The 11563-nt window shown below is 49.1% G+C and overlaps 1 protein-coding gene across 1 annotated transcript; it reads right to left on the bottom strand.

The window, feature by feature from the left end:
- Positions 1-6083: 6083 nt before the first annotated feature.
- GPR84 (G protein-coupled receptor 84) lies at positions 6084-8364 on the bottom strand. Its single transcript, XM_008592734.1, has 2 exons — positions 8271-8364; positions 6084-7488 (listed from the first exon to the last, which is right to left on the bottom strand). Exon 2 carries the CDS (start codon positions 7478-7480, stop codon positions 6302-6304), a length of 1179 nt encoding a protein of 392 aa, XP_008590956.1. The 5' UTR covers positions 7481-7488; positions 8271-8364; the 3' UTR covers positions 6084-6301.
- Positions 8365-11563: the final 3199 nt, after the last annotated feature.

Here is an 11563-nt window from a genome sequence, read left to right as displayed (position 1 = left end):
GAGACAAAGACAGGATTTATCACCAGTATAGAGAAGCATCCAGAGACTAGGGCTGAGGGCAATGGCTGACCTCCCTGGAAAGGTAGGGAGTATTAGGCCGGATGTTGGGAGGCTGGAAGCCTGGGTTCCAGTGGCTCCTGCTTACAACCCCAACTTTTCCCACTCTAGTCTTGCTCTCTCCCTTGTCTCTGAAGACATAGAAAACAGAGCAGAGGATGACCCCAAGGTGATTTTAGGCCTCTGAAGGAAAACCAGGGAGGAAGGAAGAGATGAGATTGATGTCTTAGGGTCATTCTCTTATGGATAGGAGGAGGATTCAGAAACCAGAGACAATCAGGCACCAATTGTTTCCAGGACTAGGAAGGAGTTCAGGTCTAATACTGGAACAGATGAGATACAAAAGGACTTCCGTCTAATATAGAGAGGGACTTCTCAAGAAAGTACCTGATTGCCAGTAGGGAGGGAAATAGGAGTGATTTTGGATTCTGAAAGATAAAAGACATAGTCTCACCTGAAAGTGAAGAAAGAAATGGAATTCACCAAGGCTTACCAACTGTTACCCCTCTGAGAAGGGCTTCCTCCCTGAGATCCCCAACTCCCTCCTGAGAGGTATAAGGAATAGCTGAATGCTGCCGTTACAGTAAATAGACTATTGACCTGAAATTGTCTCTACTCAGCAGACAGGGTGTGTGCTCAAGCAGAGGGAATGGTATGATCCAGGAGTTTCCGAGAAACCAAACCATATATCTTTCAATGGACAGCTCCCACAGCTTCCCTAGCTGCCCTTGGAAGGCCCACCCTCAGCCCCTCCAGAATCTTAGTGTCAGAGGCCTCCACAAACCCAACTTTGCAGCTCTCACACCCCTTCCTGCTTCCACCTTACTGTCCTGAGAGAAGGCTGCTGTTACCTCCAAGTGAGAAGAGGGTGAAAGAAAGAGAACTGAGGCAACTGGGAGCTCCAATCTACCAGTATCAACTGGCCAGTTAACTCAGTTGGTTAGAGTGCAGTGCTAATAACACCAAGGTTTAGGGTTTGATTCCGGTAATGGCCAGCTGCCAATCTACCAGTCTCTCACCACAATCCCACCAACCCATTCCCACCTGGGGTCTGATGAGGGAAAACTTCTTGCGGTCTCCTCTCAAACTCCTCTGCAAGCTAAAACCATTCTCTCAATTCTGATAGAAAGCCAAAAGTTGGAAATTTTACTGGGAAGGGGTCATGGATTGGGAGAAGACAAAAGAATTGGGGGTGGGGTGTGGTGAGGTAGGTGCGCTGGGTAAGGAAGAAACAGGAAAAGAGAGAAGAGAGCATCTATTTTTTCCTTGCTCCCCTTTCCCCCAATTGAGGAGGCAGATTTACAGCCTTGGTTTGCGGGGTGGGGGAGGTAAGCAGGAGGAAGACAGATCTGCAGCTCTGCCCTCTGAGTGTCTGGGTACTTAGCTTTAACTCCCCCATTAGCATCAATCCCCATCTTGCTGCCCATTCGTCTTCTGACATCAGCTCCTTCCCCTCTTTGTAGCCCAAGCTTTCTGACCCTAAGTGGCTCTTAAAGGGCCAGTCTAGACCCTTCTCTCTCTCCCTCCTCCCATTCCAGGCAGCAGACTGGTATGTGTACGCATGTGCACTGTGACCATCCTTGTTAAGGCCATAGTGGATGGAGAGCATGGTACAGGGGGCAGACAACTCTTCCACAGCTCTCTCTATTCTTTTCAGACCTCCCTTATATCAGGGACCCCCATCTTTGTTCACTACCAGCCCTCTCAGTGGGCTGGGGGTCACAGATGAAGGGCTCCTGGGGCTGAGGGCTGGAGAAGGCATGTGGATGCAGAGACAGATCATTTCTCCCTCCCTCATTTCTTGGAAGTCCAGGGCAAGGGGTGTCAAGAACTACTGGCTGTTTTTAATTCTCAGCCAGCGATGGGGGTGGACAGGTTGGGGGCTGAAGACTCCTAGGAGATGCCCTGAGCCCTACATTCCTATCCTCCTTTCCCAGGGATCCAGGCTGTAGTCTGTGGGAGGTGGGGGATTTCAAATCTTCCTCTCCTTGTGAAGGAGGTGACAGGCCGGAGAAACTTGCCTCTGAATTTCCCGGCTCCTCTCCCGTTTTCCTCAGCAACTGAGCTTAGGGAGGCCAGAGGGGAAACAGGCTTCTTCTCATCTTTTGCAGAAATGCTATAACTGCACTCCAGAGGCTATAAGAATGCTGGGAAGCTCAGAAAGTTCCTCCCTTATCTGCCTTCAATCCTTTCTGCTGCAAAGTTCTGCAGTCCTCTGAGGGGCTCTCCAGGATAGTCAAACCCCCTTCCTGATACCCGAAACCTATTCCCCACTGCCATCGGTGCTACCTTCTTTGGCTCAGGATGAGAGGGAATGGGTGGGTAGGGGCCTTGGGAAAGTGGCCATGTTAAAAATAGGAACCCCAAGCTGCACCCCCGATGGCCCCTTATTTATCACTTTCTGAACCTCACTCTCAAAGAAGCATAAATATTCCTAATTCCTGAAGGCCAACCCTGAACTCATAAATTTAACTGGGGAGGTGGGCAAGGGGGAGGAGTGAGATGTAGGGATTGGGGAGCCTACTGCAGCCTTGAGGAAGCAGAGCATCTCCTGGGGGAGGCGCCAGTGGGTCTGCTAGAGAAGAGGAGTAGAAGTGGTTTCTCTCAATATTTCCTCTGGAGATTAATCTTTTCTCAATGCATCCTTCCCTGATTCCCCTCACCCCGCCCCCCCCCCCAAAATAAATAAAAATAAAACTCGACTTTAGTCCTAGCCTTCCTCATTAGTTCTCGGTCGTTCTCCTTCCCTCTTTCCTTTGCTGCTACCTTCCAGTTGTCCTTTCCCGCTTTTCCCTTCCTCTCACCTCTCTATTGCGCCTTTCTGTCTTTTCTTCTCTAAGTCTTTCCCCTTGCAGAGCCATTGTCTGAAAAGGAAATTTCTGTCTCTTATTCAGTCTGGATATGAGGTTTGAAAAGAGAAGTCCCTCTCAGTGCCCCGATCTCCCTGCTTCAACCCATTTGCCCCCTCAAATACGTCCTTTCTCTTCAGTCTCTCATCCTTTCTTCCCCTCACCGCCCCCCCGTTTCTCTTCCTCAGTCTTTTCTTTCTGTCGCTCTTTTTGCCTCCTCAGTTTCCCCTTCGCTCTTCAGTTCCGTCTCCTCTCTCCCTCTTCGGTCTCTCCTCCGCCTACTCCACCCCTACCCGCACCCCTCAGACACCGCCGCCCATAAGTTCCCCTCAGACCCGTCCTCCGCTTCGGTGCCCCCCCGCCCCGCGCCCTTTCCCCTTCCCAGTGGATGAAAGACAGGGGAAGCGAGGGCTTGAGGAACAGGTAGAGGGAGCTCGATTCTTTGAGGGGAGGAAAAGAAGAGAAAAAGCAGGGAAGAGGCAGACGGGGGGGAGAGAGAGAGAGAGAGAGAGAGAGAGAGAGAGAGAGAGAGAGAGAGAGAGAGAGAAGCTGTGGCGAGGGGAGGGGTATCCTCACTGCCCAGCTGCGCCCCACCCCCCCGCAGCCGCGGAGCCATAAATCAGGGCCAAGGTGGTCTGGCCAATGGTAGAGTGACTCGTAAATCGGCCTGTCAAGCTGAGCCAATGAGAGACGGCGTTAAATCAAGTCCTGTCAGCTCTTAGCCAATGAAAGGCCCTGGGCTGACCATAAATCTGCCTGTAAGAGACAGCAAAAGAGAGAGAGTGTGTGCGGGCGAGCAAGAGCAGCCGGGGCGGGGGACTGCGGAGGGGGAGACGGGAGAGCTGGGGGAGGGAGAAAGCGAGCTTAGGAGAAAAAAGGCGATAACAGAGGTACAAGAGATGAAGACAGCCTGCAGGAGAGACGGACAGATGGAGAGAGACAAAGAGAAGCCGTGAAAGATAGCGTCAGAAAGTCAGCGATAGGGCTCGGGCTCGGGCGGGAGACTGACAGAGATAAAGAGACAGAGAAACAAACACTGACTCACACTCCTGAGTACGCAGCGTCCCCAAACGCACACACTTCCCCGAGACGCGCGTGAGCAACGCACCGTGAGGGACCTAGTACATGGGCACACAGGCGCCATGCACATCTGCAAGAGAGAGAACGCCTGAAGAAAGCCTTGCCTTTCTTCCATTTCTCTTCCCTCATTCAGCCCTTATTCAAATTAAGGGTGGGAGTGCGGGTAGGCCGTGGAGGGTGAGAAAGGAGGGGGTTGCTTGCTAAGATCCGTCCTCTGTGATCTCAGACTGCAGGACTTCCTCCTGCGTCCCCTGGGTCATTTTTTCCAGCGACTGATAATTGGGAAGTCCCTCCTGAGATCTAATCTCAGTCCCTATTGCTGCTTCTTTCTACTTGACAAAGCTTTTGAATTGCCTTCAAGGATTATGAAAAGTGAACCCTTTAGGAACACTTCAGAGAGTTGTCAACTTTCAGAATCTTAGAAGGTCTGAGTAGGAAGGACTGTTAGGGATTATCTGATCATTTGATCCTAGTTTTAGAAAGCCAGAGGTTAGACATGTGGGTTGGTACTTCACAGTCATTGTGCTGATACACCAAGGTCCAGGGTTTGATTCCTGTACCTGGCAGCTGCCAGAAAATAAATAAATAAATCATGATCATACATCTTACGAGCCCTTTGACCTTGGAAAAATTACTTATTTGTGCTTCAGTTTTTTCATTGGTAAGAAAGAGATAATAATAGATACCTCACGGTAATTTTGTAAGTATTACATGAAATAACGTATTTACAGGATTTAGAACTGCACTGGGCATGTGGTAATAGTGCACTCCATCACCCACCCCCACCTCCCTCCTTTGTATAGATGATAAAATCTGAGGACCAGAGTGGTCCAGAGATCTGTTCAAGTTCATAAAGCTAATTATCAGAGAGCCTTGACTGGAACCTTCTTCTCTACACTCCTAAGCTGATATTCTTCATTGGTTCTGCAGCTCACCTGTGTGGGTCCTTCCTCAGTAACCCCAGCTTGACTCAGTTTAGGCTTCTGTGATTTTTATGGAAGGAGGACACCCAGAAGCGCATGTTCCAGATTAGGAGTCAGGATTCCTGGGCCCTGGAATTGTGTTGCATATAAGGGTATCAATCTGTCTACCCCAGGTGTGGTTCTTTTTGTCCTTGTTTGAATCTCTTCAGATTTCACTTTGTTCTCTCAAACCATGGATTTGGGAGTAGGGAGGAGACAGCATGCAGCCAGAGTGTTCATGTCATCATGACTCTCACATTCCATCCCAAGTGCCACCACAGTGCCCCCCGCCCCACCCCGCAAGTAGACAATAAATATCTCATGAATAATAAATGTCTCATCACTTTTCTTCCTAAGCTTTGGGGGAAAGGGAAAGTACAGATTCCTGGGTCTCTACCCCCTGATCAGGGGTCTCTGGACTCTCAGTCCTGCAGGCATCTCCTGTCCTCAACCAGGAAGTCAGAAAGGAAACACAGAGAACCAGCGTCACCTGGTGGCTACAGATTCTTTAAGGATGTGTGTGAGCCTGCACACAGTGACAGGATGTTGGTCATGCTGGAGGAAAGGAATGGTCTTCCACTAGCCCCTGAGCCTTCTTAATTAGGATCTCTGTTCTTATGCTTTCATAAGCTAGGATGACAAGAGCAGGGGAAATGAGGGCCTGGGACCCAGGTGAATTAGCCCCAATAAGCGAGATCCTGCTAGGGCAGCTGGAACCCTTGTCTGCCTTTGCCTCAGCTAAGCTCAGTTCCATTTCCACAGAGCAAGGGGTCCTTCTCCATGACAATTCCCTTTGCACAGGGCAAGGGCCAGGGATCTGGACTCACTGGAGTGGATATCAAAGCTAGGTCACAAAACTTTTTTGAGCTAAATAAATCTGTTTGTGGGGATGGGGAATCCTGGCAGCAGTAGTTAGGGGCAGGGGCTGAGAAATTAAACAAAAAGGCAAGCTAATCTTCCTAAACCACCTTACATGTTTTATAACCTGGAAAATCCTCAGCTGAAGGCTATGTCCCAGGCCAGCTGCTTCCTGCCCCTGCTCTGACCTAGGTCCCTCTAAATTTTCAGCTATTAGCTTCCAGCTCCAAACCAATGCTGGTCTCTTTCCTTCTTCCCCAGAGACCACACCTGAACATTAAAAGCATAAAATTCATTTATTAACAATTTAATAATGCCGCTTAGGAAGCTTAAGGCTGAAACATTGGTCAAGGAAAGGAGAAACTTGGTTTGGGAAGATAGGGAGAAGTTGTCTGTGAAAATGCCCACAGTTCTTTTTTCACTTGTTCTCAAATCAGCTGGCTACTTTGGCTGGGGAGGAGACAGTCCTGTATTCTGGTGACTGGGGACACAGTTCTAACGGAGCCTACGGAAACTCTGGGGCCCTCGTTTTAAGAGGGAGCCATATGCTTGGCGGAACTGGCGGTTCATGGCTGCATAGAGCACAGGGTTGATGCAACCATTGAGCCAGGTGAGGTTGGCAGCAAGCATGTGGACAACTCGGGGGGCCTGAACCCTGGCATCCAGGATGTTGAGCAGCAAGAATGGGATGTAGCTCAGGGCAAAACAAAGGAACACAGCAAAACACATCCGAGTCACCTTTCCAAACTCTGATGGAGAGTCCTGAGCTCTTCGGGCTCCTTTAGTTGGTCGGGACTTGGCTTCTGGAGGGCTTTTCTCTGCCATCTGCTTAGTTACCTCACTGTTGCTCTGGTCCCCCACTTCTGATGAGTCCCCTTCGAGGGTCTGGGTGGTGGCAGCACTGACTGTCTCAGAAGAAATCCCCTCACAGGGCTTTCCCGATGCTAGCCCATTGTCCAGCTCCTGGAAATGCCCAGGAATAGCCTCATCTTTTCCAGCCACATGGTGGACACTTGCCTGTTGCAGCTTGTATTGGTCCAGCGCCTGTGCTGCTCGCTTCACGTGGCGGTGGATGAGACAATAGAAGATGCCAACACTGCTGAGCCCAAGCACAAAGTACATGCCCATAAGGATGGTGGTGTAAGGCCGGCCTCGGATGCGGTCAAAGCTGCAGGTGCAGACTACAGGAACCAAGATATAGACAGGCCAGAGAGGGGCAAAGCTGGCCATACCTACAACCCAGGTGCCCACCAGTGCCAGCACTATCCCCTTGCTACTGAAAACTCGGGGAAAGAGTTTAGGGTGGGCAATGAGGAGGTAGCGTCCCAGTGCAATCAGGCAGAGGGTGAGGATGGAGACAGAGTTAGAAGTAAAAAGGAGGAGCCCAAACACTCTGCAGAAGGTGGCACCGCTACGCCAGTGCAGGTGGAGGTAGGTGTCCACAGAGAAGGGCTGGAGAAGGGTGCAGTAGAGCAGATCGGCCAGTGTGAGGTTGGCGATGAGCAGGTTGAAGTGGGTACGGAGCTTGGGCTGGATGGCCAAGGCCAGCAGGGTAAGCACATTGCCCACGGTGCCTGTCACAGCCACCACCACCCCCCAGCTAACTGCAACATAACAATAGCCCAGCACAGACTCATGGTAGCAGGAGAAGCTGGCATCAGAGATGTTCCACATGATGCAGGCTGAAGAGGCAGGGGGTGAAAGAGGAAGAGGAAGTCAGAACCTGGCCTTCAACTTAGATTTCTTGAACAGCTAGGGGCCCCTGGACACCTGAACTGCTCCTGGAGCTTACCTTAATTCATTATCCTCCCGAAACATTCCCAGGCCTCTTTACCTCAAGATCCTCAGCTCTCTCCTTAGGTTCTCAGTCCTTTCCCAGTCTCAAAGATTTTCTCAGATTCTTATCTAAATATCTCTTAGTCTGTGTCTGCCCCCAATCCCAGGCCTCTTCTTTTTCTTCTTCCTTTTTTTTTTTGGCAGCTGGCCAGTACGGAGATCCAAACCCTTGACCTTGGTGTTATAACGCCACACTCTAACCAATTAAGCTAACTGGCCAGCCCTCTGGCCTCTTCAGCTCTTAGTCTGTGTCTGCCCCCAATCCCAGGCCTCTTCTTTTTCTTCTTCCTTTTTTTTTTTTGGCAGCTGGCCAGTACGGGGATCCAAACCCTTGACCTTGGTGTTATAACGCCACACTCTAACCAATTAAGCTAACTGGCCAGCCCTCTGGCCTCTTCAATGTCTGTCCAGATGCTGTCAGTAAACCCAGTGCCCTCCAACTTTTTAAATTCTTTTCCTACCCCCAAAGACTACCCAGGAATCCCTCTCTGTATTCAGGAAGCTGCTATAATTCTCTCTGCTCCTCTCCTCTATAACACATATATAGGCTTCAGTTTTTTCTGCTACCAGCTGGGAGATAAGGAGACTGAGAAAAAAAAAAAAAAACACTCACAACAAAAGCAGTCACCTGAGTCTCCCAGCCTTCAATTTTCTATCCAGTGGAAGAAGTCCAGCTTACCCAAAGAGCAGTCCTTTCTGGTGGGCAGTGAGGTTTCAAGTAGAAGCTATTCTGTGTTTCCTATTATACTAGACTGGGAGAATAAGAAACTCCCCAGTTGCCTAACCTCAGTCACTTCCTTCCCAACTGCTAGTCCTACTTGTTTTACTTCGGCTAGTGAAATGTGGGCTTCTCTGTTGAAATTCCCCTCTACTTACTCCAGAGCTGTCTCACTCCTTTCTCAAACCTGAGCTCTGTTTCCTTCCCCTCTTTGCATGGCAGGACATTTATAAGATCATTGCCGAGAATTGTTGGGACATGGAGACAGAGCATCAGAACATCTGGGTCACTTCTCAAGGGGCCAGAAGCCTTGAGTTTGTTTTGGGGGAGCACTGCCTTTCTTCTCTCCCGAGCTTGGAGATGGTCCCATATAGTGGTTAGAGGGTCGCATATGACACCTTAGCACATCTGAGAAAAGGAGTCAGATGAAGAAAGATAGGAAATGAGACATCCGGGACTCTGGCTTTGTTCCCCACAGGGGCTCAAACTCCTGTTCAATCATTCATTCATTCATCTATTCATTCAACAGATCTGTATTGAATGCCTACTATGCCTCAGGCTCTAAGCGAGATGCTGGGGATATGAGAATGTCTGATACATGGCCTTCTGCATGGTCTAATGGGGGAGACAGATCTGTAAATATACAAATGCTTAACTGGTTCCCTAAAGCAAGGGTCAGCAAACTTTGGCCTATGGGCCAAATCTGGCCTGCCATCTGTTTTTGTGTGGCCCATAACTCAAGAATGTTTTTTCCATTTAAAAATGTTTACATTTTAGGGCCAGCCCGTGGCTCACTCGGGAGAGTGTGGTGCTGATAACACCAAGGCCACGGGTTCGGATCCTATATAGGGATGGCCGGTTTGCTCACAGGCTGAGCGTGGTGCTGACAACACCAAGTCAAAGGTTGAGATCCCCTTACCGGTCATCTTTAAAAAAAAAAAAATGTTTACATTTTAAATGGTTATAAAAGTACCTATGTAATATTATCAATTTTGCCCTTGGTCAGCATAGTTTAAAATATTTACTATAAGGCTCTTTAAGAAAAAGTTGCTGAAGCTTGCTCTGATATAAAGTATATGAGGGGCTCAGAGAAAAGAAGGAAGCTAGTAATGAGGAGGTCAGGAAAAGGTTCACAAAGAAATACCTGAGATGCATTTTGAGTGATGCACAGGAGTTTTTTGGGAAGATAGGTGGAAGGATATTCTACACAAAGGGAATATCATGCACAGAAGCACAGAGGTTTAGGTAGAAGTCAATAAGGGGTGTGAAGTAGAGAGCAACAGAGAAGAGTGTGGAGAGGTGAGCAGGAGTGGGATCAAGGAGGCCCTTGTGTATCATGCTAAGGAGCTGGGGTTTTATGCTTAAGATGTTGGGGAGATTTACACTCATAGCTGTAAGTAAGGAGTGAAGTAATGCAGGCCAGAAATGAGAAAGACCAGTAAGGAGGCACCTGTTAACATAAGAGGCAGATAGAGCCTGAGTCAGGGCCAGGCCACCTGTGCAATTGCACAAGGCCCCACACTCTGAAGGGTCTGGTGCTTGGTTTCATGCTCTTCAGTCACTGTCTTGAAATTCTTAATACTTTTTGAACAAGAGGTCCTGCTTTTTCATTTTTCGGTGGGCCCCACAAATTATGTAGCCAGTCCTGATTAGGGCAGCCATTGTGGGAATGGAGAACAATGATCAGTGTCCACACAACATTTAGTGGTTCATTGGATGAAGGATTAGGAAAAGGGAGAAACTGGAATGACTCCCCATTTTCCAGATGGATGATGGTGCTCTTAATAAGACAGGGAACGTGAGAGGACCAGGCTTAGGGAAAGGGGTATAAAATGAATTTGGTTTTAAATGAGCAGGTTTGAGGTACCTGTGGGGTACGCTAGTATCCCAGCCTCTCTAACCCCAATTTCTTCCAGATCCCATCTCCCTCCCCACACACAACTCAGCCCTGTCTTTCTCCACCCACTTTCCTATAAGACCATTCTTGCCCCTCATCCTTCTGGATCTTCAGTCTGTGCCTTTATTTGAGCTAGATTGACCTTAAAAAAAACACCCCAAAACCAGAAAACAAAAATCCCTCCTTGTTGGGTTCCATTTCTGAACCCACAGTGAACCTTCACCCCCAACTTCACATTTGACAAACCCAGGAGGTCCCTATTCCCCTCTCCTTCCTCTTTAACATTCATCTTCTCACTTTCTCTCTTTTCTTCTGCAATACTGGGAAGTGCATATAGAGGGGGAAATGAGGAAAGAAGACACAAATCAGGAGGACTCCACATACGTGCTGTGTTTTTGTTTGGGCTCTTTTTTTGTTTGACCTTCCTCCCACCTAGTAGGGCCAGGGAGAGAGGGTCACTGTGTAACTGGCTGCTCTTGGGATTGTGTAGTTGAACTGAATTCTGAGGCTGATGAAGAGGCCCCTTCCCCTCCACACCATGTGAGAGGCAGCTGAGTACAGTGTGCTTCTCTGTCTCACAGACCATTTAGGGGGCCAGGTGAGAAGTGTTTTAGCATAGCTGTTAATGGCACAGTCCCAGCTCTTCAGCGTTGGATACGTGAGGTCTTAATGAATCTTTAAAAGACTCAAACCTGTTCATTTTGTATTCACCCAAACCTGTTCATTTTGCAGATGGGGACACTGAGATCCAGAGAGGGCAAGGACTAAACCAAGATCACTGTTTATATGGGGTCGAGCAGAGCCTTTAGTTCAGATCCCCAGTCCCCGCCACACTTCTCCCTCTGTCTTGCGTCTCGCTGGTGAGGATTTCCCACCAGAGACAAAAAAGACTAGATTTCTTTCTTTGTCTGAGACTGGGTCTAGACCCTTTTCCTTAGAATCGCGAGACACATCATAGGAACTGCTTAGCATAAGGGACTCCTTTTCCGTGTCTTTGGTGCCGCCTGGTGGAGTTGAGAAGAATTCTCAATAGCCGCAGCTGCAGTCCCAGACCTGGACTCGAAATGATTCCCCCCGCCAAGTTTACACGAGCTGGGCTGGAATGGGGGTGGGTGGCATGGGGGAGCCTCTGCTAGCTTTGCACAAGCCTCGTATCTTGTCGACCCCCACCCGTTTTCCCGTCCACCTCCTCGTTCTGGCCCCCTTTCCTGTGCGCCAGTCCCCCTTAACGTACAGATACAGATACATCTCCCGATCGAATTTCTTCCAAAACAGTGGGCAAAGACGGAGTCTGAGTCTGCGGGGC

Source organism: Galeopterus variegatus, unplaced genomic scaffold, assembly GCF_000696425.1.
Source record: "Galeopterus variegatus unplaced genomic scaffold, G_variegatus-3.0.2 Scaffold8257, whole genome shotgun sequence".
Classification (NCBI taxonomy): Eukaryota; Metazoa; Chordata; class Mammalia; order Dermoptera; family Cynocephalidae; genus Galeopterus; species Galeopterus variegatus.
The sequence above is the reverse complement of the archived record's forward strand: the minus strand, read 5'-3'. Positions and strand labels throughout refer to the sequence as shown.